The sequence below is a fragment of the Magnolia sinica genome, chromosome 7 (assembly GCF_029962835.1).
Source record: "Magnolia sinica isolate HGM2019 chromosome 7, MsV1, whole genome shotgun sequence".
In the NCBI taxonomy this organism is placed as follows: Eukaryota; Viridiplantae; Streptophyta; class Magnoliopsida; order Magnoliales; family Magnoliaceae; genus Magnolia; species Magnolia sinica.
In genome coordinates, this window is record NC_080579.1 from 79,463,110 (window position 1) to 79,490,735 (window position 27,626).

At 42.0% G+C, this 27,626-nt stretch overlaps 1 protein-coding gene and 1 long non-coding RNA gene across 2 annotated transcripts; both read right to left on the reverse strand.

The window, feature by feature from the left end:
• Positions 1 to 2: 2 nt before the first annotated feature.
• On the reverse strand, positions 3 to 15,323 carry LOC131251494 (uncharacterized). The gene is made up of 6 exons (XR_009173891.1): positions 14,984 to 15,323; positions 2,214 to 2,283; positions 1,937 to 2,124; positions 1,555 to 1,849; positions 1,137 to 1,467; positions 3 to 1,037 (listed from the first exon to the last, which is right to left on the reverse strand). It is a non-coding gene; the product is annotated as an uncharacterized LOC131251494 (long non-coding RNA).
• A 4,909-nt stretch (positions 15,324 to 20,232) lies between these two features.
• Positions 20,233 to 24,268, reverse strand: LOC131251492 (protein MAIN-LIKE 1-like). The gene is made up of 6 exons (XM_058252242.1): positions 23,733 to 24,268; positions 23,564 to 23,609; positions 22,493 to 22,539; positions 21,236 to 21,995; positions 21,004 to 21,165; positions 20,233 to 20,929 (listed from the first exon to the last, which is right to left on the reverse strand). The coding sequence occupies exons 1-6, from the start codon at positions 23,945 to 23,947 to the stop codon at positions 20,780 to 20,782; spliced, it is 1,380 nt and encodes a 459-aa protein (XP_058108225.1). The 5' UTR covers positions 23,948 to 24,268; the 3' UTR covers positions 20,233 to 20,779.
• Between the last annotated feature and the right edge of the window lie 3,358 nt (positions 24,269 to 27,626).

Consider the following 27,626-nt stretch of genomic DNA (forward strand, 5'->3'; position numbering starts at 1 on the left):
TAACCTATTAAAGAGTGTGGAAACATTAAAAAAAAAAAAAAATGAATCCTTCAAATATCTATTTTAAGCATTTTGGTAATCCAACCAAAAGAAATAAAACAGTTGAGTTTAAAAATCAAAATTCATGACCGGAAGAAATTTCAATAAAGTTGCTAAGTTTTAGGAAGAGTACATGAAGTCAAGAACTAAGTACAGTTGTTGGATACAAATAGAGATTTAACTAAAGAAAACCAGCAGTTCTTATTCTATGAGCTGTTTGAACATATGGAGATTTTCTAGACAAGGCAACCTGCAAAAGAATCATGTGAACGATGTGATACCCAAAAAAATGAGGCAGGAGGGACTAAATTAAATCAAGTTGAACTTTGCTTAAGTGGATATAAACCTGCATGCTAGCAGGGGCCCACTCAATGAAATTGACGAGCTTTCTTTCATGTATTCTCTGCAAAATTTCATGCACCTGGTTCAAAAATTGTCAGAAGTTAGTGCTGTTGTAAGTACTGCATATTTGAAAGGTTAGAACAGATCAAAACACAACCTTCAAACAGAGAATATAAATGACAGACATTCAAAAGGGAAAGAACAAAGAACTACTGAATTCAGAAAACATTAATTAAAATAAAAGTTTAATAGAATTGCACAAAAAGGTGAATTGTCCAACTCCAACAGACAGCACAATAGACTCTAATCGGTGAACCAAACAAAGTGATGATGCCATGCAACAAATGACCCAGTTCCAACTTCGCCTAAAGTCAGATGATATCCATTTGGCTCAGGCAATTCGACATCTCCTTTCACAATGATATCAATGGCAACCTTGTATGAATCTTCCCGAAGAGGTTTGCCATGAATCATTTGGGGGGCCCATCTACCAAAACAACTCTCCCTTGAGCAACGAGCTCTCTACGCCAAGAGTACAACTTGCATGGACGCATTCTCTCTACACATTGATGATTCCCAACTGAAGGTACACCAGTCGATTGTGGATTCTCCGGATGAACCGATGTGTTTGCTTTGAAGCCTGAAGTCATGCGCTGCTGCCGTAATAAAGTTCCACACCATGTGTTATATACGATAATTGAAGAAAAATTATTAATATTTAAAATTTTTTTAAAAGGATTCCAATGAAAATTGACCTGCATCATCTCTTTGATACCCCCAATTTCTCACATAAGAAAATTTACTTTAGACGATAGCTCTTGAATTGTGGATGATTGCTCGTCTATTTTTCCCTTATATGAAGATATCTTTTCAAGAGCTGCAACGCACCCCCTGATTTGTGTTCGGGAAATGGTGGTCCCAACACCTCCAACACGACCCCTTGTATCAGGACCAAACACTTGAGTTAATGGATCGTTGAGGATGTCGTGTGAATTACTTCCTTGGCTAGAAAGTAACTCTTTGACTTTGTCCTGCAATATTATACAATCTACTAATGGGGGTGTCACCATCTTTCTTTTGGCGTTTCTATATTTGGATGAATTTCACATTATCAGTTATTAAGAAAACAAAGCAACTAAAAGATTTAAGTTGCATATAACTATCAATACTTACCATTTCTTCCTTGATTCTCGCGTGGCCACGCCTGCCACTCGTATGGTAAATTTTCATATTCTTCCTATTCTCAACATTTTTTCCTTTGTTCTACAGTTTTGGGATCCAAATTATGTGGAATGAACGATTCCCAATCTTCAAGCCTAACTCTTGATGGACAGTTGTTTAATTTATCATCATGATTTGTATGGGGATCAAGGTACTTCGTCCTCAATTTGGTCTTGTACTTCCTAAAGACCTCAGACATGCTTTTAAAGCATTTATCCTTGTAAGACTAAGGAATAACAAACTCGTCCTATAAGAAAAATTGAGATTGAATTTACCTGAAGCAGAAAAAGCATAATGGTTAATTTATTTCATAGGAAATGTTGTTATATCCCACCTGTAAGAGCTTCCAAAATTCTTCTTTCTTACTTTTTGGCACTGCACGTCAATCTTTGATGGCAATAGAGACATAGGTGCGAACTAGATCTCCACTTCTTGTAGCCAACCTATGCGAGTGTTCGCCCACAAGTTGTCCAAATGCATTTAAGGTTATCACAAGCTTATTTTTTGACGACGAAGAAGTTCCTAACCCATACAAAACTCACATTGTATCAAAATAAAATTATTTAAACTAATGTATTAAATTATCATGGTAATGAAGGAATTGTATTTACCTGCATTTTTTGATACGTATGCTTGTGAAGTTGACATGTTCTCCTCAGCTATTGACCTATTTAAGCTTGTCTATAGATACAATTATATAAAAAAATCATCATGCAAATAGAAATTCATTTATAAAGATATTTTTTTACATCAGATAAATGTCAAATGAATTAACACAAAGTATGATAACAAACAAATTGTTTATAACTCGTAGTCAATTTCCTTTAGAATATATTTTAAATTTGCATTCTTGCCTCCAGAAGAAGAAAACATAGTCGGATCTTCAAGTGTGTCCACATCTTTTGTCAATCTTTTTGGTGCCATTAAAGCAACATATCATCCAAGCCTTATTTGATCCTTAGAATATTTGACTTGCTTGGGATGCAAGTATGAATGGTTCATCTCCTTCCTTCTCATGTCCTTTAATTTTTCTATGTTTACCATTACCAAATTTGACTCGGGATCAACAATGCAACCATTGGTCTTGTCTTCCACTCTGACCTAATCATGATAAAATACCATTTGATGAAAGATAGTGAAATCTAACTCGATTATCCATTTTACTACTCCATAATAGGTGGTCTCATCTTCTTTGTAATTCTTCTTTGTAGTACTTGCCCTGTATCTCCTTTTTCCTTTTACTCGTGTATTGGGCCCGAGCGCGGGCCATCGGATTGGGTTCAAACCCATTTGGTGAACCGACTGGCTTAGTCTATGGACCAACCCCAGTTCCCGGTCGAGTGTTGCATCAGTTCCTAGTCCAGTGTTGGGCCATATCATGAGCGGGAGTAGACTTTCGTATGGGCATATTTTAATTCAATTTGGGCCCTAAGTTGTTAATCTTAGGCCTGCTTTTAAGGTTGTTTGCGGGCCATCTTTAAGCCCTAATAAGGACCATATCTTGTTTAAATCAAGGCCCAATCTTAATGCCCATTTAGAGATTATGTATGGGCCTCTTTAACACATTGAGGGCCTATTTATGGGCCTTGTTATCCTAGATATGAACCATCTATTTCGTATAAAATAGGCACAATTGAGCGTCTGAACCATCCATTTTATGGACCCTAATGTAAGGATATGATTATCTATTTAAATCATATTAAATATTCAATCTGGGTGCCATCTTGTGAATGTTAAGGGCCAGAACTGGGATGCTCATTGGTGGAGTTAAGATCATATGAACAAAGTTCTGATTGGACCCAATTTGGCCCTCATTACCCATCTTTTAGAAGTTAAAATGGACCACTGGAAATTTGGAATTAAGAAAGCGAAGCCTAATCATCTGTTTCTCATTTTTTCAACAATCAATACCAACCAACTTCTAGGGCAAATTGAACCGATTTTAGATAATCCATTGAAGGCGGGATTAAAGTCGCAATCTTGACTCCAAATTCATGGGATTTGATCTACTTGTGTTAGCCACCATAGTGACCTCAATCAGTAAAAAATTTCACGAATTGGAACTTGTTATATTGGGATTAAGTTAAAGGATTGCATAAAGTTGCGTTTACATTTAATGCGAACAGTGACGAAAATGCAACCGATAACCATTTGGCAAGGATGTAGATGGTATGAAGTAAACGGTGTTGGTTATGTAAGCTTGAGAGACTCATCTCACCTGCAGGTGTTAAGTGTTTTAAGATTTATATGATTGGCATCACTTAGCTTCATGTTCAAGAGAGTCACTTGCATATTATGACTCCCTCCAACAGGAAGAGTGATGATAATGTGACCGATTCTCGCTAGGATGGAATGGTTGGACCCACCTTCATCCTGGAGAGTTCGATTGAAGGCCCTAATCAATTGAACTTGTAATAAATTTTGCTTGATATTCGGTTTTATTCATGAATTGTTTTATGTAAACAATCATCTAATGTGAGTATATTTTGTAATCAGTTACAATTACAACTCAAACGCTAAAGCATTCGATTTCTGAGACAATGAGGGGTGTCATGCCTAATGTGGCTAAGGCCAAAGTTTTCTTGATCAAAATGGAAAACCGATTCAAGAAATCGAATAAGGTTGAAGTGGGTTTCTTATTGAATAAATTAACCCGTTCATCCTATGATGGAAAATGAAACATTCGTAGAGCAGATCGAAGTGGTTTCTAAGATCCACTCATTGGGGTTAGAAGTTAAAGATGACCAACTAGTTCACTTAGTCGTGAACAACTTACATCCTCAATACAATACATTCCTAGTGAATTATAATACACTAAATGATAGATGGACGTTGGACGAACTGATTTCTCAGTGTGTCCGAGAGGAAAGGATCAAGACACTAAGCAAGGCACAAAATGTTAATTTAGTAACCTCAGGACATGGGTATGGACATGGGCATGGACATAATGGGAAGAGAAAAATGAAATAAGGTTCTAATAAAGAATCCTCAAGTCCTCTGACTAGAAATCATGAAAATCAACTTGGGAATGGATTGGGCAACAAGCGGGCTAAAAACAATAATTGCTTCTTCTACAAGAAGCCTAGCCATCAGAAGAAAGACTGCATAAAGTACAAGCAATGGCTCGTAAAGAAGGGTAATAATATTATCCTGGTCTGTTTTGAATCTAATCTAATTGATGTGTCGGTAGATTCTTCGTGGATAGATTCTGGAACAACTATTCACATAAGTATTTGATGCAGGACACATGATTCAATGCTAGCATGCAATGTGGAGATTATGAAAGAGTCCATAAAGTAATTCAATTAACAAAAGATGCTAATCCACCAAGTAATTAAGAGTAAATAATAGGAAATAAAATCTGATTTAACTTAAATAACATGCCCGCACGCCAAGAAATCACATAAATCAATTAAAACTTGGATCGATGAAAGGATAAAACTTCCAATTTAGCATAAGCACGTTTCACATTCAAGGGAATGACTAGTAGGTTTTATGATTAGGGTTACGAAGGGGAAAATCTGAAATTTGGAAAATTAGGGTTCATGGGAATTGTGAATTTTGGAATTAGGGTTTTTAGAAATTGGAGAAAAGAGGAAATTGAATATATAGGGTTTAAAAGGTTGTAATAGAAAGGAAAAGAGAAAGACAAGAGAAGAATACTTTGGGGAATCCATCACCAAACAAGTTTGTGCCCTTCCACAATTCAATTGGAAGGGCCCTAGAAAACAATGAGGAAACTTCCTTCACAAAAGAGAGCTTGTCTCTTCTTTTTTTTCTTCTCAAATCTCTACAAGGGTTGGAACTCCACTCCCCTTGTGGTTTTATAATTAAAAAGTTCGAAATTAAAATTCAGCATAATTACAACTATGCCACTCACTTAAGGGCCTGTTTGGGAGCGTGGATTTGGAACCCCCATGATTTGAGACCCCCTGGATTTGAAATTCTCCCAGTGTGTTTGGCACCCTGGAGTGTGAATCAACTTTAATCCAAAAGCACCCGTGCATGGTATATTTGCAGGGGTTTGAATTTAATTACTAAATCAATTTTAATACCTCTAATTAGTGAGATATGTAATTTTTGACACAATAGTTGTGATAAGCACGTTGAAATATATGTTTTGCCCGAAAATGATGAAGTTCCAAGTCTTGGATGGGCCACAAGCACAAGATCATGTCTGAGTGACTAACCAACGATTTTTAATCGTTGATTTACATGAACAATCTTTGGACGGTGCTGATTTACATGGACAATGTTTGGACGGTGCTGATCATCATTAGCGGGCCATGTGCCCAATAGAATGATAGTGAATAGTGACACACATGTTACACCTGCAACTACTGAAATGATTTTAAGTGTAATCCAAGTTCTCACCGTGGATTACAAACCCCCTCAAAGACTGGATTTGAAACCCCCGGTTACTTTATGCTACCAAACAACCAAGGGATTTGAAAACCCCTTAAAGACTGGATTTGAAACCCCCAGTTACTTTATGTTGCCAAACAACCAGGGGATTTGAAACCCCCTCAAAGATTGGATTTGAAACCCCTAGTTACTTTATGCTGCCAAACAGCCAGGGGATTTGAAACCCCCAGTTACTTTATGCTGCCAAACAACCAAGGGATTTGAAACCCCCTCCAATCCCCTCCAATCCGTGGTGACAAACGACCCCAAGTAAAGTTGCCCATCATCCAAAATAAGAAACCTAAAACATATATATCAATCTTAGCCATCAAATAACTCCTAAAAAAAACAAAAAACATAAAGAAAGCAAGATTAGAGTCCAAGGGGCCCAGATCTAAAAGATCTGGTGGCCCGATCGACAAGATCCAACGATAAGATCGACACGAAATAGAAATCCTACAACTAAAATGATCTCTTAAGCAACCCACATGCATCATCCCAAGGTGGGGGTCTTCCTGATGCACGTCCAATGCATGTGGGGTCTTCAAAATGGCTTGGCGGGCCCCATCTGGAACTCGTCTCCCATCCATAAAGAAAGTTGCGCTGATGTGGGTGGTCGTCTCTGTCTCTGGTACACTCGAGTAAGTCCTCTGATGTCCCCATCAATTCCCCTCGACTGAAGAGAATTCGCCTCTGGCGAAATAAAGCTGCAGTGATGCTCAAGGAGATCCGAGTCTCGTTGTTGAAGCTCTACCTCTGTAATCCACATACTGTTTGATTTTGGTCTGCCCTTCCACTTGACAAGGAACTCGTGGTAACCGTCATGTAGTGTAGAAACTGCTTCTTCATCTAAAATATCCTCCATCTCCTCTCTTCTCATAGGTATGGATGGTACGGATGGTAAAGGTTGAGAAGAGGGGTCAGGTGATGGCCATGGGTTTTGAGACAGGTCAGGGGCATCATTATCCAAATTCATGTGAGGGTTAGGGGAAGGTCCATGAAACGGTACAAGATCTTCCACATTAAATGTGAGACCGATACCCATGTTAGGTGGAAGATCTATTAAGTAAGCATTCGAGCCCAGTCTTTTCAATATTTTATATGCTCCAATGTTACAGGCTTGTAATTTTTTTTTAGTTCTTTGTGGAAACCTTTTTGATGTTTTTTAATCATGACTTTATCACCCATAACAAACTCCTTAAACCTATGGTGTGAGTCAGCAATCATTTTGTATGTTTCATTACTTGTATTGATTCTTTTTCCAATCTCCATATGCAAGTCATACATATGTTGTGTAGATGCATGTGTAAACTCTGAAGGCCTATGGAACACAAACATGGGTATGCAATCTATAAGGGTCCTAGGCTCATCTACTTGTCTTTCCAAATCCACTTCCTCCCCAAGACTCATTTGATCGTGATGAAGGTTTGGTAGAGTCAATGCGTGAATGTCCCGCACAGGTGTAAACTCATCCGTTATGTCCTCTAGAATAACAACACTGGACTCCTCCAATATTGGACTCACCTCATATGGTAACTCTACAGTCTACACTACCCTCAGGTGTAACCTCAGGTGGCATCTCCATAATAATCTTAGGTGTGACCTCACTTGCCACGTGGGCATACAACGTCAAATTAGTTTTAGTCCCTCTTTCAGATTCTTTGGCATAAACTATAGGAAGAGACTCAAGCTGGAGTTTCGTCACATCTTCTGGACCACATGTCGTGATGTCCTCCTTTTTAGGGATACTTTTGGGCGGGAGAGACTTGAAGACAATCCTTTTGCCTCCATACAGAAACGAACACGTATTCAAGCGACCGAATAGTGTTGCGTCCATGGAATACAACCAAGGCCTACACAAAATGATGTGGCTTATATCCATAGGCAAAACATCACACCACAACGTGTCCATATAGGAACAAAACTGGATGAGAATAGGACAACGTTGGGAAACCAGAATTGAAGATGTATCAACCCATGAGACTCAATAGGGCTGAGTGTGAGGAACGACTAGCACACCTAAGCAGTCCACGGTGCGAGCAGATACCACATTGATGCAACTGCCATTATCAATGATCACCTTGCAGTTTTTGCAACCACATTGGCATAAGTGTGGAAAATTGAATCATTGCGCCAATCATCACTTTCTATATTTTGACTTAAGGTGCGGCTAATAATTGCAAGTGGCAGAGTCTCAACTTGATTCCCGACTTGTGATTGGACATCTCCCGAGTGTCGAAGTTGCCTGAAGGGAGGCTTTGAACCAATTGACACGTGCATCAATCACAGTCAATTGAGTTGTGGTGGTCCTATTGTGTGCTTCAATAGTCGTCAAATGGTTGTTGATAGCGTTAAAAGCCTTGTCAATCTGCTCTAGATTCATAGTAAGATGTAGACTAAAGCCACGTCCAGAACGAGTGAGGGCATACACAAGGTAACTCCAAAAGGGAAACTCTAGGTCCTAGGACAATGTGATGACAATGATAGGTACTAACCTAGAGATCACGCTAGGCACAATAACCAGAAAATTCAGCAAGTGGCTATCCTCAAATCTTATGTTGAAAATTCAGCAAGATAGTAATCCAAGAGTGCCAAACTGAAAATTCAACACGTGTGTAATCCGAAAATTACAAGCTAAAAATTCAGTAATGTGACAACCTGAAATCTATGCTGAAATTTCAGCAATGGTATAAGTGGGGCCACGAACTGAAAATTCAGCAATAAGATACTCCAACAAAATTTCAGCAATATGATCCTATAGGCAATCCATACTCTACTAACCCTAGATGTGACTCTAACCTAGATGTAACACAAAAATCCTATGCTAAACCTATTCTCTGATACCAAATTTGATGCAGGACGCATGATTTAATGCTAGCGAGCAACGTCGAGATTATGAAAGAGTCCATAAAGTAATTCAATTAACAAAAGATGCTAATCCGCCAAGTAATTAAAAGTAAATAACAGGAAATAAAATCTGATTTGACCTAAATAACATACCCGCATGCTAAGAAATCACATAAATCAACTAAAACTAAGACCGATGAAAGGATAGAACTTCCAATTTAGCATAGGCATGTTCCAAACTCAAGGGAATGACTAGTAGGTTTTATGATTAGGGTTAGGAAGAAGAAAATCTGAAATTTGGAAAATTAGGGTTCATAGGAATTGTGGATTTTGGAATTAGGGTTTTTAGAAATTGGGGAAAAGAGGAAATTGAATATATAGGGTTTAAAAGGTTGTAATGGAAGGGAAAAGAGGAAAACAAGAGAAGAAGAATACCTTGGAGAATCCACCACCAAACAAGTTTGTACCCTTCCACAATTCAATTGGAAGGGAGGGTTTTTTTTTCAAAAAAAAAGAAACCCTAGAAAACAATGAGAAAAATTCCTTCACACAAAAGAGCTTCTCTTCTTCTTTTTTTTCTTCTCAAATCTCCATTAGGGTTGGAACTCCACTTCCCTTGTGGTTTTATAATTAAAAAATTCGGAATTAAAATTCAGCATAATTACAACTATGTCACTCACTTAAGTAAAGTTGCCTATAATCCAAAATAAGAAAATTAAAACATATATTATCAATCTCAACCATCAAATAACTCCTAAAAATAACAAAAACCATAAAGAAAGCAAAATCGGAGTCGTAAGGGCCCAAATTTAAAAGATTTGGTGGCCCGATGGCCTAATCGACAAGATCCAATGATCGGATCGACACGAAATAGAAATCCTACAACTATAATAATCTCCTAAGCAACCCACATGCATCATCCCAAGGTGGGGTCTTCCTGATGCACGTCCAATGCATGTGGGGCCTTCAAAATGGCCTGGCAGGCCCCATCTAGAACTCGATTCCCATTCACATAGAAAGCTGCATTGATGTAAGTGGTTGTCTCCGTCTTTGGTACACTCGAGTAGGTCCTCTGATATCCCCATCAGTATTTCTATGCAGGACTTGCTACAGAGTAGGCTACCAACTGATGCGAAATGCTCAGTATACGTAGGCAATAGCGTTAAAATTAACTTGGAGACAGTCAGAGTATGTAGTAGATACATTTTGTGTGCCTTCTATGAGGCGTAATTTAATCTTTATTTCTCGTTTGGATAAATTAGGTTATTCTTTTCAATTTGATAATAAACGATTTAGTATTTACTTTAATTCAATTATAGTTGGCACTGGCTCTATGATGAACAATCTATACCAACTAGGCTTGAATGCCTCACACGTTTATAATGTAAATGCCCTACATGGAAATAAAGTAGGATCTAAACAAAGACTAGACTACGAAAATTCTTCCATGTTGTGGCATAGGCGATTACGCCATCTCTCGTGAGAGATTGCATAGGCTGGTGTGAGGAGGGATTCTTCATTCTCTTGACTTCTTCGACTATAAAATGTGTGTTGATTGTATTAATGGTAAACAGATCAGAACCAGAAAGAAGGGTGCAACAATGAGTATAGAACTCTTGGAAGTGATACACAGATATTTGTGGACCATTCCCTACAGCATCCTGGGGTGGGCACAAATATTTTATCACCTTTATAGATGACTACTCTCGTTTCGGGTACCTTTATATTATCGTTGAAAAATCAGATGTCATAGATGCCTTTAAAATTTATAAGGCTAAAGTTGAAAATTAACTCAATGGGAACATTAAGGTCGTCAGGTCTGACCATGGAGGTGAATACTATGACAGATATGACAAATCGGGTCGCAATCTAGGACTAGCAATCTAAGACCCTTCGCTAGATACCTACAAGATTGTGGCATTGTCGCCCAATACACCATGCCTAGGACCCCAAAGCGGAATGGGATGGCTGAAAGACGCAATTGCACCCTTATGGATATGGTGCGTAGCTTAATTAGTAATTCGATATTGCTGGAATCTTTGCGGGGTGGTGCGATTGAAACAACAGTTCATATCCTTAACAAGGTCCCCAGTAAGGCTGTAAGCAAAACCTCTTTTAAGTCGTGGAATAAGAGAAAGTCAAGTCTCCGATATCTACATATTTGGGGATGTCCTGTTGAGGCCAAAGTTTATAACCCGCATGAAAGAACGCTCGATCCCAAAAATATAAGTTGTTTCTTTATAAGATACTCAAAAAGGTCAAAAGGTTATTGATTCTACCGTCCTTCCCACTTCATCAGGATTATTGAGACTGAGAATGCCAGATTCATTAAAGATACTGAAAATAGTGAGAGTACAAACATTAGGGATTTTGTATTCAATGAAGAAAGGATTGAGACTTCCGTCGCAGTCATTCCGGACCACGTTTGTATAAATCCTGCAGTTGAGCCTATGGTTATGCAGATCACCACGATGAACAACCCACTAATGAAGGAAATCAAAATCATACTCATAAGGGTGAGCCATTGAGAAGATCAAATGGAGAAAGGAGGCCTGCGATTCTAGACGAGTGCATCGTATATTCGTAGGAGCACTAATTTGACATAGGGTTGGAAAAGGATCCTGAATCCTTTACACAAGTCAAACAAAGTGCCAACCATTCTCGATGCATTGATACCATGGAGGATTAGTTGAAATCCATGAAGGACAATAGAGTATGAGATCTTGTTGAATTACCTTAAGGAATAAAGCCAAGTTGTTGTAAATGGGTGTCCAAAACCAAACGGGACTCCAAGGGTACTGTCGAAAGATATAAAGTCAGACTTGTTGCTAAAGGTTTTTACCAACATAAATGCATTGATTTTAAGAAGACTCTCTTACCGGAATCTAAGAAAGACTCATTCATGATCATAATGGCTCTTGTGGCTCATATGGATTTGGAGCTACATTAGATGGATGTAAAGACTACGTTTCTCAGTGGCAATCTAAACGAAAACGTATATATGTTACAACCTGAAGGTTTTGTAGCCGAAGGCTTAAAACATATGTTTTGTGAACTAAAGAAATCCATCTATGGGTTGAAACAAGCATCGCGATGGTGGTATCTGAAGTTTAATGAAGTGATTTCCTCATATGGTTTCGTAGAAAACACTGCAGATGAATGTATCTACGTTAAAATAAATGGGAGTAAGTTTGTCAGATTGGTTTTGTATGCCGATAACATTTTGTTGGCTAGCAGTGTCGCAAGAATTTTGAGCGATACCAAGAAATTCCTATATAAAAGGTTTGAGATGAAGGATCTCGGTAATACCTCTTATGTGATCGGCATTGAGATACGCCGAGACAGATTAGGTGGACCGCTTAGCCTGTTGCATTGAGCCTATATTGATAACATACTCGAAAGGTATGGCATGCGAAACTGTGCTCCTGAACAATCACCCGGTATAAAGGGTGATAAATTCGGCCAGTTCCAGTGTCTTGAGAATGATTTGGAAAAGAATCGAATGAAGGATTTTCCTATGCGTCAGTCAGTGTTCGAAGTATTGGTATCGCTACAAGTTTTGCTGGCTGGGGATACAGAAACAATATCAATATCCCTGATAATATTGTTGATAACCGGAAATGAGGGAAAACATGGGGAAAACGGTAGAATTTTCAGTGGAACATTAGGAGATGCTAAAATACACATATTTGAATATTTAGGAATAAAAAGTTTGCAAAAAGAATGTATACACAGCAAGTTTCCATTTAATGGGGGCTTAAAAGCATGTGTTGTCATAAGAAACAATCTAACCATCCCATCCATCCCGTCTAACCATCCAAACTTCCATTAATATTGCAAAATATCGGCAACTTATGATATTTTGCCAAAAAAATCATCAACGACTAGAAAGGAAACGGGAGATTGTGGTCTTAATATCGCACATGTTGCGATAACGATAATATTGAGATATTATCAATATTAGCAACGAAAAATTGAAAACTCATTACAAATGTTCTCATAAAAAAATGAAATAGAATTTTCTTTAATAAACAAACTTTCTATGATATCTCTATGTTGGCAATATTATTGAAATATCGTAATACACTTGTGATGCAAGCGTTACCTAGAATTTATGCAGTCAAAAATATTGACAATATCAATACATCGGCAATACAAGCGAATGCTTAGACTTCACACAATTGAAAATATTTGCAATATTAATACGTTGGTGATACTTGGCGATACATTGTTGATGCCTGAAATTTCTAATACTAACAGTGTTATCGGTATCGCTACCAATGTTATCAATATTGCCAAGCTAGATATAACGATAATATAGGAGATATTTTGATAATATCGGAGATAATTCAAACAATGACGCAAGTAGTATGGAGCATCATGTCAAGTCTGCATGCGGCCGGATATTGCCTTTACAGTTGAAATGTTGGGCAGATATCTATCTAATCCAGGAATATAACATTGAATAGATGCAAAGAAAGTGTTGCGCTACCTACAAAGAACAAAAGACTTCGGACTCACACACAGAAGGTCTGATCATTTAGAGTTGGTTGGATACTTAGATGCAGATTATGTTGGTTGCGTTAATACAAAGAAGTCCACCTCAAGCTACATCTTCATGATATTTGGTGGGGTTGTCTTCGAAAAGCGTGAAACAGTCAACCACAATCTCATCTACTATGGAAGTTGAGTTCATAGCTTGTCATGAAGCATCAAATCAGACATTATGGCTATAACGTTTCTTCTCAGGTTTGCGGGTACCGGAGTATATCCGAACAAGCATTCATCAAGGTCGAGGCATATCGACATCAAATAACTTGTGGAGGAAAGTTCAAAATCGTCTAGTGTCTGTAAAGTTCATCAGCACTAAGCAGATGATTGCGGATCTGCTCACTAAAGGGCTCCCGATTACGCCATTTCAGGAGCATGTAACATCCATGGAACTTATTGATCCTACAAATGTATTCAGTTAGTGAGAGTTGAGTGCGTTTTATTTTCATAAACATAGAAGAGATCTTATTTGAAAAGTTTTGATGATTCTGATATAAAGTTAATTTCTGCTTCTCTCTCTATATATGCGCAATTTGTTCTAAGCAAAACTAAAGTCGTGTCTAGTTAGAGATATTTTTTAACGCTCCACGACTTCTTAAGGATAAGAACATACCATCATAGCACACGTGTAATTCTCATATCACACTTTCTAGTTCCTAATCTATGTCGTTAAGACTAGTAATATTTGTGACTGCGCTTAGTCTTACTTCGCCAAGATTAAATGTTGTGACGGCTACCGCGATCCAACAATTATATTGGCTAACCATTCGGTTGTTTTGTTTAATATTGAAACATGTTTTTAAAATGTTTTCAAAGATTAATCATTGACATTGATTGATGTGGCCCAAGTGGGAGAATATAAGAATTATATAAGGTGGGCCTTATTGATCAACGGTCTGAATTGCCCTAAGGGTTGGATTGTGTGATCAGGAATACTAGTGGACCCCACTCTGTTGTGATTCATCTAAAATTGTGTAAGGGGTTGTGCGCTACAGCTGTGTCACACGCACAATGTTCTAGTTGAACTAGGATACTCAAATTCGTGTAGAGCCTGTAGGGAGAGGAGTTTTGAGGGGTTCCAAACTCCTCAACCCTCTAAACTATATAAACAGGGTTAGATCCCCAAGCCTACATACAACTAAAGTTTTTCATCCCATCACGGTGCTTCTCTAAGGTGTAAGGTGCGAAAGACTACAACATCAAGCCTATAACAATGGCTTTTCAATCAGGTACGCCTCTAATTCAGTTATTAGATCTTCATACTCGATGCATAGCACGGTCCTTTGCAATTCCGCATATAGTTTACACAGCATGCAAAAGTAAAAAAGAAAAATGCATGAAACTGTGTTGGAAGATGAAGGAGACAAGAAGGTTAAGAAAAGCCAATGGGGCTGCGTTTTATAGCCACGGCCATCCATAGTGGGCCTCATCTGATGAATCATTTGGATCGTCAAAGGATGAACCCCACCAGCAAGAAATGCAGGCGCCAAGCCACCCATACAAATAGGATTCTGTACATTTCCTCCGAATCTTATCAAAAGCATAACATACAAAGTAACGACTCTTAACATATATATACCTTTAAAGAGTGAGCTTCTTCTAAAACAGCCTCATCAACGCAACACTTGCCACCAAACCTCACATAAGTTCCTAAAATCAACTCCACCCCATTTCACTATAGAACACAAAAGATTCAAAAACAGAACACTTAAAGAAAAACCAAATACTAACGTTGGAACTCTTCCTCTCAACTCAATGCCTGAGGATGAACCAGATAGCCCACCAACAGACAGCATTCTCATCCGTTCCTTCAACGGAAGATGATCGACGTCATCCACTGCACATCCACCATCGCCATCAACTTTGTGCTTGATTGTAACCGGATTTGAATCTGAAGTCGAAAACCCTGGAGGTACGTCTGGAAATCGATGGGTGGGAACTTACCGTAGAGCTTCAAGAAGAGCCCGCCTTCTACCTGCAAATCGATGAAGCAAAGGCCTCCCCAAGCAGCCATCCATGGTACGGAAACATCAAAGTATATCTCGAGCACCAAAAATACCTTGAAGGAGCTGCATCAACCAATCGTCACATTATCCAAAGACTGACAGCTCAGTTCACAATCACCGGTGGTATCCTCTACAAGCAATCCTTCAATCAAGTCCTTCTCCGCTGCGTGGATAAAACAGAAGCAGCCCAAATCATGTCAGAAATCCACGAAGGACTATGCAGCCCACACATAAACGATCATATGATGGCAAAGATCCTACGACTCGGCTATTATTGGCTAACAATGGAGACAGACTGCTGCAAACATGTCAGGAAATGCTTCAATTGTCAGGAGCACGCAAATCAAATCCATGCGCCTGCTTCCGAACTGTACAATCTGACAACACCATGGCCTTTCTATATATGGGGCCTTGACATTGTTGAGAGAGTCAATCCCAAAGCTTCAAACGGACATGAATACATCCTGGTGGCGGCAGACTATTTCACAAAATGGATAGAAGTAGCATCCTACACCACCATCGCAGCATCCCATGTGATAGAGTTCATGAAAAACAACATCATTAGCCGATATGGGATTCCTCATGCCATTATTATAGACAACGGGTCACCGTTCGTCAATAAAAGAATGGGCGAGTTCCTCAAAAAGTTCAAAATTCAGCGCCATCGATCAAGTCCCTACCGCCCTCAAATGAATGGTGGGGTCGAAGCCGCAAATAAGACAATCGTTCGAATATTGGAGAAGATGGTCAAGATGTATCACAACTGGTCGAAAATGCTCCCATACGCACTTTGGGCTTATCGGACGTCTATACGGTTTGCTACAGGCACAACCCCTTTCGAACTCACGTACGGAATGGAGGTAGTACTACAGATTGAAGTCGAAATTCCATCTCTGCGAATACTACTGAAAAACAAAGTCGAAGAAGGCGAGTGGCAACAAGCAAGATACGATCAACTGCACCTGGCAGATGAGAAACGCATATGCGCGCTTAGCCACTCACAATGCTACCAAAGAAGGATTGCATGGGCTTACAACAAGAGGGTCCGAAAGAGGAGCTTTAAAATCGGCGACATGGTCATGAAGCGCATTTTACTACCACACTTGCCAGACCCCAGAGGGAAGTTCAAACCTTCGTGGGATGGACCGCTGATCATTCGGGAGGTACTCCCAGGAGGCACCCTTCGGCTTACTAACCTGAGAGGAGAAGATCTTCCAGAGCCCATCAACACCGACAACGTGAAAATCTATTACAGGTAACCGCACCTAACTTTGTCAATAATTACAAACATAAAGCTAAGGTCAATAGACAACAAAGAACTATACCTATCATTCCTTTCCCATACAAGTTCAAAGAAAAGGAAGAGAGGAAAAAAATAGGCATACAGCTCAAAAAAAAAAAAGAAAAAAGAAAAAAGAAAAGCTATCCCACTTTCCCTAAACAAAACAGTTTGACCTAAATAAAACAGTTTACGATTGTAATCAGATACAAAGGCAGGAAGATAGCCAATCAACCGGCAATAAAGGAAATCTCCTCGTCTTTCCAGGTATTCAAAAAAGAAAAGATAAGAGATAACGTGCCTAAGCAAGAAGGGCGAGTTGAAAACCTGAAAGGGCGGCTCGAGTAAAAACAGCGGGCATGTAGCGGACTTGGTGAAAACCTGAAAAGGTGCCAAGGGTAAAAAAAAGCATAGCTGCCCAGGGGCAGGCAAGAGCAAAAATCCGGGACATGGTGAAAATCAGAAAGGGCGCCACGGGCAAAAATGACGGAAAGCTAGTCATAGTGAAAACCTGAAAAAGGCGCTATGAGCAAAAGTGGCAAGAAACCAAAAAAAAAAGTACAAGTACAAGAGAAGTCAAGGCAACAATCAAAGCAAGGAGACACAAAGAACAGATAAATCATGGATCAAGAATTCTGTCAGACTCTACCCAAATCCAAGGGGCATGATCCTAGGATGCGCTGTTCTCAGGGAACCAGCATCCCAAGTAAACAACTCAGAATGCCAAATTCGACGTGGGCTGAGTCCAATGTTCTGATCCCATTATCTAAAAGTATTAATTCAAACACAAACATACATGCAAGATGTGGCACAAACAAAAATATTCCTTTCTTCTCTCAAAAGCTTTTTGTATATAAAAGTGGATTGTTTTTCTGCAAAATTGACCTAAACAAAAATACATAAAGATGGCCGGTAGCAGAGTCAGAAACCGCATGGCAAGCCTCCTCCTCCCTCATACATCGATAAACACTGCATGAGCCTGTCCACCTCCATGTGCAGGTAGAAGACCTCATCCCTCTTTGAACGGTGAGACGCAATCATGCTCTCATCATACCGCTGCCCCACTACCAAACGACGAGCCATGTCCTCACAGGTATGGCGAAGCACCGAAAGCTCGGATATGAGGTGGCCATGCGTGGCTGACAGGAATGAAGGATCAATGAAGGGCCTCACTTTGAACGCTTCAAAGGAATCATCAACCCCTGAAGAGGACGAAGCGGAGTCCCCAAGGGTGTCTTTATCAGCCTCATCATCTTCCAAGTGCCAACCAAGAACCTGACGATAAAGCGACTGCTCCACCACCCACCGCTGATACGGCACTGTCGCCAAAGGAGGAGCCCAGGACTCAAACTCCAATATTGTTGCATCCAGGCAGCCCTACCACAAAAACTGGACTCGCTAGCAAAGAATCGGCATACGCAAAGGAAGAGAAGCATGCCCGAATCTTGAGAAAGCAAAGTCAGGTATGTCCTGCCAGAAGCCAAACTGCCGAAGGAACCAAACCGAATAATAAGAGCAGTACCCTCGGAAGCCCAGCAATAGCAGAGGAGTACGAGCGGCAATACAGATCAACGGCACATGGCAAAGCCATGGGGCTTCCCAGCTAACCTCCCACCCTCGGAGCTGAGAAAACATACAACGATAAAGGGACTCCGTAGCCTTGGCACCGAGGGGGAGTCCATCCAGAAGCAAAGACAAGATGTCAATGCAATGGGAGTCAGGCCAAGAAAGGAGATGAGTCATATACAGGTGTTCTCACAACCACACCTAAAGAAATGGAGGACCATGCATGAGAAATATTATAAAAAAAAAAAAAGAAAAAAAAAAAGAGGAGATGGAACAGAAGATACCTAGAGGAAGGAGCAGCACCCCCTAAGGATACGAGTCTGCCCGAGTGAACACTGAGACAAACTCAGCAAAAGCTCAGCCAGTACCACCGAGACAATGCTCCGGTGAGCAAGGACATGACGGAAAGCGTCAAACAGAACCACTAGAGATGACCGCCGCCATCCCGAGAAGAGCAGCTCTGCTAGAACGCAAAATATCAGTGCATTCAAGCACTAAAGCTGGCGATCGGATCTGTCACCTCCACGAGCAGTCGAGCACTGATCATATAAGAGCTCGAGGGAGAACTCACCGGTTTTATCATCAACCGTGGGAAGAACTGCCGAAAACTCGAACCAAGGCTCCAAATCTAAGGACCGCACCGGATGGGGTGGAGGAAGATACAACTCCTGGGAAAAAGGGAGGCCAGACAGACAAGATAGCTCCTCCAGAGAAGGACCTAACTCTTAAGTCATTGAAAGAGAACAAGTTCAGCGATGGAACCCAATCATACAATGCAGCACTCAGCAATCGCCAATCCAGGCGAACACGTCGAAAGTGAAGGACCTCTCTAAATCCCAAGAGATGTAGCTCAGGGATCTCAGAAGCTGTCAGACTACCTATCCAGGCGTGTAACCTCCCCGAACAAGTACCGCATGGTTGCAGACGACAGGTATGAACTAGCACACCCTCGACAACCTGGAAGCTCAGATTAGCTGGCGAATCATAAAAAATGAGCATCCCCTCATTTAAGAAGTCGATTTCATGGTGACAAAAGAAGACAGACTCTCCCATAGCCTCGCGAAGTGTGTCCTGAAAAGCAGCAACAGGCGGACCAGAGTCGCCGATAACCATCACATCAGGAGCTGTCCGAAAGGTACCTGTCCCAGGTGTTGCAATACCCGAGCCACTCCAATAACCAACAGGGCCATCACTTTGATCCCCGACATCAGTTGCACCTCCCATCACAGCCTCGTAATCCGTGCCAAAAATCATGCTCAAACCATCAAGATGGGACACACCATCCATCATGGCCCCATTTGCCCTATCCAAACCATCCAAATTAATCAAATTGCCATCTCCACCATCAAAACCATGCCATCAACCATGGTGAGATCCGGGCCATCCACCACCATCATAGCCTCATCCACACCATCCAATGGCATGCCCATACCCAAGTCTCTGAAGGCTAGCCCGTCAACCAATGGCCCACCAAGTATAGGCCCATCCAAACCATCTAACCCCCATCCATCCTCCAAACTCTCTCCAAACACACCATCACCACCCATCCCACCATTAATGGTGGTAGGAGCCACACCATAAATGGCATTCACCTCCTCAAGTGGCCCTACCAACCCTCCATTAACACCCATCAATCCCCCATCAAAGCCACTCATAAATGGGCTCCCACCCACCATGTCATTATAAAAAGGGGAAGAAAGTGCATCATTTACCTCAAAGGGGCCCATCCTCCCATCATGGTTGGGCCCATCAAGATCCTCTCCAACTCCAACCATGGGATAAAGGATAACAAGAAGACAAAAGAAAGAACAAGACAAAGAGGGGACAAAAGGGAGACAAAAGGGATGATCCAGGAATTAGAGCAGGGAAGGAATATCAAGGGATAGCAGCCTCAGACGAACAGAAGAGAGCGGACCCCGCTGGAAGAAAAGATGAGCAGGGGCAGTAATCGAATTACCGTGTGCGGTAATCCGAGTACCACCCACATGCTGTCTCTGCACCTGCAGACTGACACACTCAGAAGAACCAGCAAATGTCAACGAGCGGTAGTCTGACTACCGCTCGGGCCTAAATATCGCTCGAATCAGGCATGGGGCGCACCTAAGGAGTGGGAGGGATCCCAATCATCGACAGTCAGCACAATAGGATCAACAGAAGGGCTTAAAAAGTAATGAGAAAGGCAACATCGGATGAACAAACTCTGATATATACGGAAATATGTACACAGATGATACATAAACAGAAAGGACAAGAACACTACTCATCAGGTACATAGTCATCCGTATCCTTCGGAAGGACTTCGAGTCTCAAAAGATTTCCTCCAGCAAAACGCGCGCCGCCACCCGGAGCATAAACATTCTGAAGAATCGGGCCGATCCCGTACTGCTCACACCACGAGTTGTACTCCCTCGATAGATCGACAAAAGCACTAGCCTCGTATCCCTCCAAAGCAACTGCCAGCTCACGTTCGGGGACTGCCCTCCAATTCGCCGGCTCAGAAGGAGGACTAAATGGCACAAGAGGACTACCAGTCAACTGCCAAAAAAGTCTCTCCCAGGTACCATTTTGTCACCCGGGGATCCTCCAAAATACGACGACGACGCGAGGCCTGAAAAGCTTCTTGGGCCTCAGGAGTGAGAGTGGCAGCCGATCGAAAGTAAGGCCTGGTATGGAACTGGCAAAAACAATACAAGGTCAGAACGAGAGCACGAACAGAGAAGTGACAGGTACGAAAAGACCATTGCTTACATCATCAGGAACCAGGGCGTCAACATTTGATCTCCAGGCAAGATCGGAAAACTGGCGAGTACGGCTGCGGTTATCCTTGTACCACAGCATCATGCGAGGGAAAGGGGGAGTGCGGTTTATCAAAGAGGGCCCCAGGTGTGGAAAGTGGTCAAAAAAGCAGACCTGCACAAGAACCAATCATCAAAAGACACGTTCACAAGAAAAATGCAAAACAGAAGGGCCTGGTACACACCTCAATGACTGGGTAAAAGCCAGTAAACGATCTGCTGCTACAACGGCTGGCCTTGTCCAATCCTTCATACAAATGGGCCAGAAGCGCCGCATTCCAGTTGTATGATGTGGGAAAAGTAATATCTGCCACGAGCGACAACAGACGGGAGCTCACCAGCTCATTCCCATGGCAGAAGATCATTGCTCCCAGGGTATACAAAATCAAGGCACGAGCCTTCACAACTGCCTCGGCCTCAGTTTGAGGAATGCGGCGAGAGAAGTTCGCTGATAGCCAGAGCAATTTAAACCGTAACCCTGAAAAGTCCGAGGAATCAGGCATCATCCCTAATAGACTCATCCAATCATCCTCAGTAGGGATAGGGAGGTCCTCCTCGAACGGAATGGATCCCCCCTCGTACCGAAGGCCAAGCTGCATATAAATGTCATAAGGGGTGATCCCCCACTCTCCAAAAGGGAGGTGAAATGTATGGGTCTCGGCGCGCCACCTCTCGGTCAGCACGGATAGCAGCGCCATGTTCGTCTTGCTCAGACGAACTCTGAACAAGCCAAACAGGGGAGTACGCTCCAACACCTGGAAGAATAGTGGCTGGGGATCCCTAAACCAATCTGGCCAATGAGTGCGGACTCCACGACCCCTCAAGATCATAGGAGCCCCTCCTTCCCGAGCCACATCGGAAAGATGCTGACCCTCTCGAGGAACATAACAAGGATCAACCGACTGACGAGAAGGTCCAGCCTCATTCCTACCGCAACGAGGCATGCTGCATGGTCAAACATTCACAGGTAAGTATTCCTCTCACTCCCATAAAATAACTTAAACATTCCAGAAGAGGGATACACATCGTGAATAGGCTTCTGAAGGCCCACACTGCAAGGCCCACATCTCAAGGCTCATGTCAAAGCCCATTGATCAGAACCCATCTCAAGGCCCACAAAGCCCATTCCAAAGCACATCTCAAAGCCCACTTCAAGGCCCACATCTCAAGGCCCACAGAAGGGGCCCTCTCCATGGTAGTAGATTCAGTTAGGCCGTGGTGTGGTATCATTTCATTGCCCGCCAAATGCCAAAGCATACATAAGCAAGGCAGCCACATATGTTATCCAGCCCAGATTGACCCACTAATTATTAGGCAGTGATATATACACTGATAATCTGCAGCCCAAGATCAAGGCCCATACCATGACCAAAACCGCTCAGGATGAGCCCCACATCAAAGTCATCACCACACTAGAGGAGGAATAGGCAAACCGATCTCACCTCTGATGGGAAGGATCATTCTTCGGAATGGCACCTCGCTCGGCACCCTGGATCAGCAACAAGAGCGAGCGTCAACAAATCATGTACGGTAAAAATGGTAAGGAAACTAGGGATTGTGAAATTAAATAGAAGCAGGACCCACGTCAGGATCATCCAGACAGAATGGCCCTTTGCCAAGAGATCCGATCCCAGGGGGCTCCACACTGTTGTCTGAACTCCAATGGGCCCCGCACTAACACAACCCACTCTAAGTATATGTCGGACAGCTGTTCCGCTTGGCACATATGACTCATTTGTCATCAGATCATGGCCTCCAATTGCACAGGGGCGGGGGCCTGATCAGTTTGAACGGTCCAGATCTGTTGGGCCCCACTTCACAATTTTTTGGGAAGGTCAGTTGCCCAATCAGTAAATGGTGGGCCCCGATCAATCTGGACAGCCCAAACTGCCATATGGGCTCCACACTGAGTTGTCTGAAGCCGCCGCATCAGCATGGAGGCAAAGCAGAAATCGGAATTCCACTAGGCCCATCTGGCCCATTTCTCATTAGATCAGGGCTTCCAATTGGACAGGTACAGGCCCTGATCAGTTCGAACAGTCCAGATCTGTTGCATCTCACTTCACAAATTGTTGGCAGGTCAGGGTCCCGATCAGAACAAGGTGGGCCCCAATCAATCTAGACGGCCCAACTGCCTAGAGGAAAAACAATTTCCCCTGGGACCGCCCCGAACAATTGGACAGCGGCAGACGCGATCAACAAACCAAAAGGAAAATGAAGAAAAGGGGAAATTAAAATCAACAGCATGCAAAAGATTAAAATAATAATAAGAAGAAAAAAGAAGAAAATGCATGAAACTGTGATGCCGGACAATGGAGGAGAAGTGAGGAAAAAAGTTAAAAAAATCCAATGAAGCCACGTTTTATAGGAACGGCCATCCATGATGGGCCCCACTAGATGAAACATTTTGGATAGTCAAATGGTGGACCCCACCAGCAAGAAATGCAGGCGCAAGCCTCCAATACAAATAGGATTGTGTATTTCCTCCGGAATCTTATCAAAAGCACGTATACCTTTGAAGGGCGAGCTTCTTCTATAACAGCCTCATCAACGTTACACCTGCGACCAAACCTCACATAAGTTACTAAAATCAATTCCACCCATTTCACTACACAACATAAAAGATTCAAAAACAGAACAATTTTTCTTTTTTTCTTTTCTTTATCAAAACCAAATACTAACGTTGGAACTTTTCCACTCGATCCACTGCCCGACGATGAACCAGACGGCTTACCAGCAAGCAGCATTCTCATCCGTTTACTCAATGGAAGATTATCGATGTCATCCATAACAGATTCACCATCGTCATTAACTTCGCGCTTGATTCTAGCCCTAGTCGAATCTGCAGCCAAAAACCCCGGAGGCACATTTGGGTAAAGTCCACCATCGACTTCCATCTTCACAGTAATGCCACTAGAATGCCGACCCCTGATTGCAAGTTAAGCTCCAAATGTCGAAATCAAACTCATACGCATGGCTTGCAACGACTGAGATTCAGAGGCATTTCTCAAAGCAAAAGCATTATCTCTGGAATTGATATATTTTAAATAGATAGAGAGGGGGAAGGATTTAGGGTTTTCGTTTGCCCTCTCTTTTGGTTCGTGGAGAAACGATTGAAGAGGAAGAGAGGAGCGAGAGATTGATTGGAACTCAGAGCGGTTTGTCTGTGGGGAAGAATGGAATTTGGGATTTGGGGAGTGCGGAAAGGCGTTTTCTCTGCTTCTTTGCTCTTCTCCGTGGCGCCAGGGATTGGCGCGGAGGGGCTTTTTGGCGCTCCCGACGGACAGAAATTAGTGAGGAGATTTGCGCGAGGGGATTCCACTGAAACGTGTGAGCGGGATTCATGGATCGTACATCGGGTGGGCCCACCTGGGTACGGACGAGAAGAAATCGAATTGGGTACTGTTTTACTCGTAACACCACTATCGTACCGAATCAACTCAGATGGGCCAACCGTGTATGTGCGTGTTTATCGGAAGCCAGTGTACCTCTCACACCAGCTATATAGCTGTTGTATTGATGCCAGCAAGTTCCGTGAGTTTGATGATAAGGTATGTCTTATATTCAAACCGTCCATCCATTTGGCTAGCTCGTCTTAAGGCATGAGATGGAAAATAAGACAGATCTAACTATCAAGTGGACCACACTACAAAAAGCAGTGAGGGATTGAGCGGCTACCATTGAAACCCTTTTTGGGTCACGGATGTTTTGGATCAATATGAGTTTTGTTTTTCCTCTTCATCCAGGTCTTTGTGACCTTATGTACAGATTGGATGGAAAATAAATGTTGCGGTGGGCCTATGAATTGTTTAGCAATGAAAGTCATTACCTCCACCACTATTTGTGGTGTGGTCATGATTTTTGGATATGATTAATTTTTTGGATAATGCTCTAAAATGATCTCTAAAAATAGATTAACGATGAAGATATAATAAATATATCACTGTGGGGCCCATGTAACTTTGATCTCCTTTGAACAGTTCGTAAACTCGGAGCTCGAGGAGCGTCAGTGCTCATCTTCGCACGACACGTACCTACAGTAGCTATCTAGCTGGTGTGTGGTACACCGGCCAATCCGCTTCTGTGTTTATCCACTCCATGCATCCGTTTTCCAGCTCATTTAACGGGTTGAGACCAAAATTGAGGAAGTGTATTACATCCTACCCCTAATAATCCGTCGGGGCGGAGCTCTGTGGGAGCCACCGTGATGTAAACGTCTTATCCACGCTGTCCATACTTATTTACAGACCCTTTTATGGCATCATGCAAAAAATAAAGTAGGTTCAACTCTCTAGTGGACCACACCAAAGGAAGCAGTGGTGATAATGACACCCATCAGTGAAACCTCTCTAAGGGCCACCGTGATGTTTTATTACCATCCAACCTATTCATAAGGTCATGTAGACCTGGATGAAGTGAAAACACAAATATCTTCTTAATTCGAAACTTCTTCGGCTCTCAAGAAGTTTTTAATGGAGGGCCTTCAATCTCCACTTTGTGGTCCACTTAAGCCTTGGTATTGCCTAATTTTTGGCTTTATACCGTATAACGATCTGTAAATAAGGATGGACGGTGTGGATAAGACGTTTGCATTACGATGGTCCCCACAGAACTTTGCCCGAATGGGGTAGGATGCAATCCGCTTCCCAAAATTGAAGCATTAGAAATGTTCAAGTGGACAATCAGGGGTGTACACGAACCGAGCTAGCTCGGTTAGCTCGCTCGATTCGACTCGGTTTGAAGCTAAGTTCGAGTCGAGTCGAGTTGATTTTTTTAGCTTGAAAATGAGTTCGAGCCGAGCCCCGGCTCGACTCGACTCGAATTAAATCCAGCTCGAATCAAACTCGGATCGAACTAGTTCAGTGACTTGGTTTCTTTGCCATTAATGTTGCTCACCAAGTGTTTGATAAAATGACTCAACGAAGTGTGGCTGGTAGCAAGGAAGGTATGTACATACCACAACAACTCAAGGACAAATATGGTGGATGGATGAGTTCTCAAATACAGCAAGTCCCATGACATTTTTCCTATATTAGCCATGTTACATTGGCGATGAGGCCCATGACTGAATTACCTATAACATCGATGAGATTTTGATCCTTATAGGAAAGAATTCGCATATTTTGCCAATATCTTCTTCAAGGCCTGTGGTGATCGGGTGAAATTGTGGGTCACCTTACGAGCCAAACATTGTGGCTCAGTTTGGCTATCTCAAGGGAACATACCCGCGGGGTCGGTGTTCTGCACCATTCGGAAACTGTTCTATTGGGGATTTAGAGACAGAGCCTTTGATCGCAGGCCACAACCTGATACTATCACAAGCCATGGCAAGTGATGTCTACCGAAATTATTACCAGGTAACTACAATGGGTTACATGTGTCAATGTGTGCGTGTCTACATAGTACATGTCTCTATAAATATAGCCCTTAATGTTTTTTCTCATTCTATTTAAAAAAATTTTAATTAATGTTTTTTTTTCTTTCTATTACCTTGATGGGGTGGCAGGATAAACAAGGAGGTCAAATTTCTTGGTTTCTTGAAGGTGCAGTCCAGGTGTTTGTGGAAATGCCTCAATGGCGAACTCGGATCGATCTTGGCTCGAACTCAGCCTGAGTTGGCCCGAGCTGCTAACCGAACTGAGCTGGCCAGTCAGGCTCGAGGACCGAGCCGAGCCGAGTTCAAGCTGAGGTCAGCCAGTGGCCAAGCCGAGTCGAGCTGAGGCCAGCTCGACTCGGTTCGACTCGATGTACACTCCTATGGACAATACCACTGGAAATAGTGGGAATAATGATTTCCACCGTTGAAACCTTGCTAGGCCCGACATTGATGTTTATTTGCCATCCAACCTGTTAACATAATATATAAAAAACATAGACGAAGGGAAAATACAAATATAAGCTTGATCCAAAACTTTAGTGGCCCTCAAGAATTTTTCAACAGTAGGCTTTTAAGTCACAGTGTTTCCCAAGGTATGGTCTATTTGAGCTTTATATACGCTTCATTTTTGAGATCAATTGCTAAAACTATTTGGTAAAATGGATGGAAGAAGTGTATAAAATATATAAATGATAGTAGACCCATGTAGCTTACTCATCTAGCAATCCGCTCCGGGCAAGAATGGCTTCCTGTTGTGTACGGACAGTATCATTATTGAGGAGGCTACGGACAGTAGTATATGGGCCATCATGATGTGTGTATCCTATCCACAGCAGTCATCCATTTTTCGGCACTATCTGGGGCGTGAACTAAAAAAATAGACATATTTAAGTGCATTCAATTGTCACTGTTTTCTCATCATGTGGTCACTCAAGATTTGAATCTCCCTCATTTTCCAGATAGTGCCCTGTAATGTTCTGAAAAAAAAAGATGGACAGCCTCAATAAAACACATAATACATGTATATCATATAGGGCCGATAGAGCACTGTCAATAGGGACGCGCGGACGCAAATTAAGTAGGAAGCAGATTGGCCGGTGTACCGTACACCAGCGATATGGCTTGTGTGTTGATGCCACCAAGTTTTGTCGGTCCCATCATGAGGTATGTGTTATATCCCGACTGTCGTTTTATTTGGC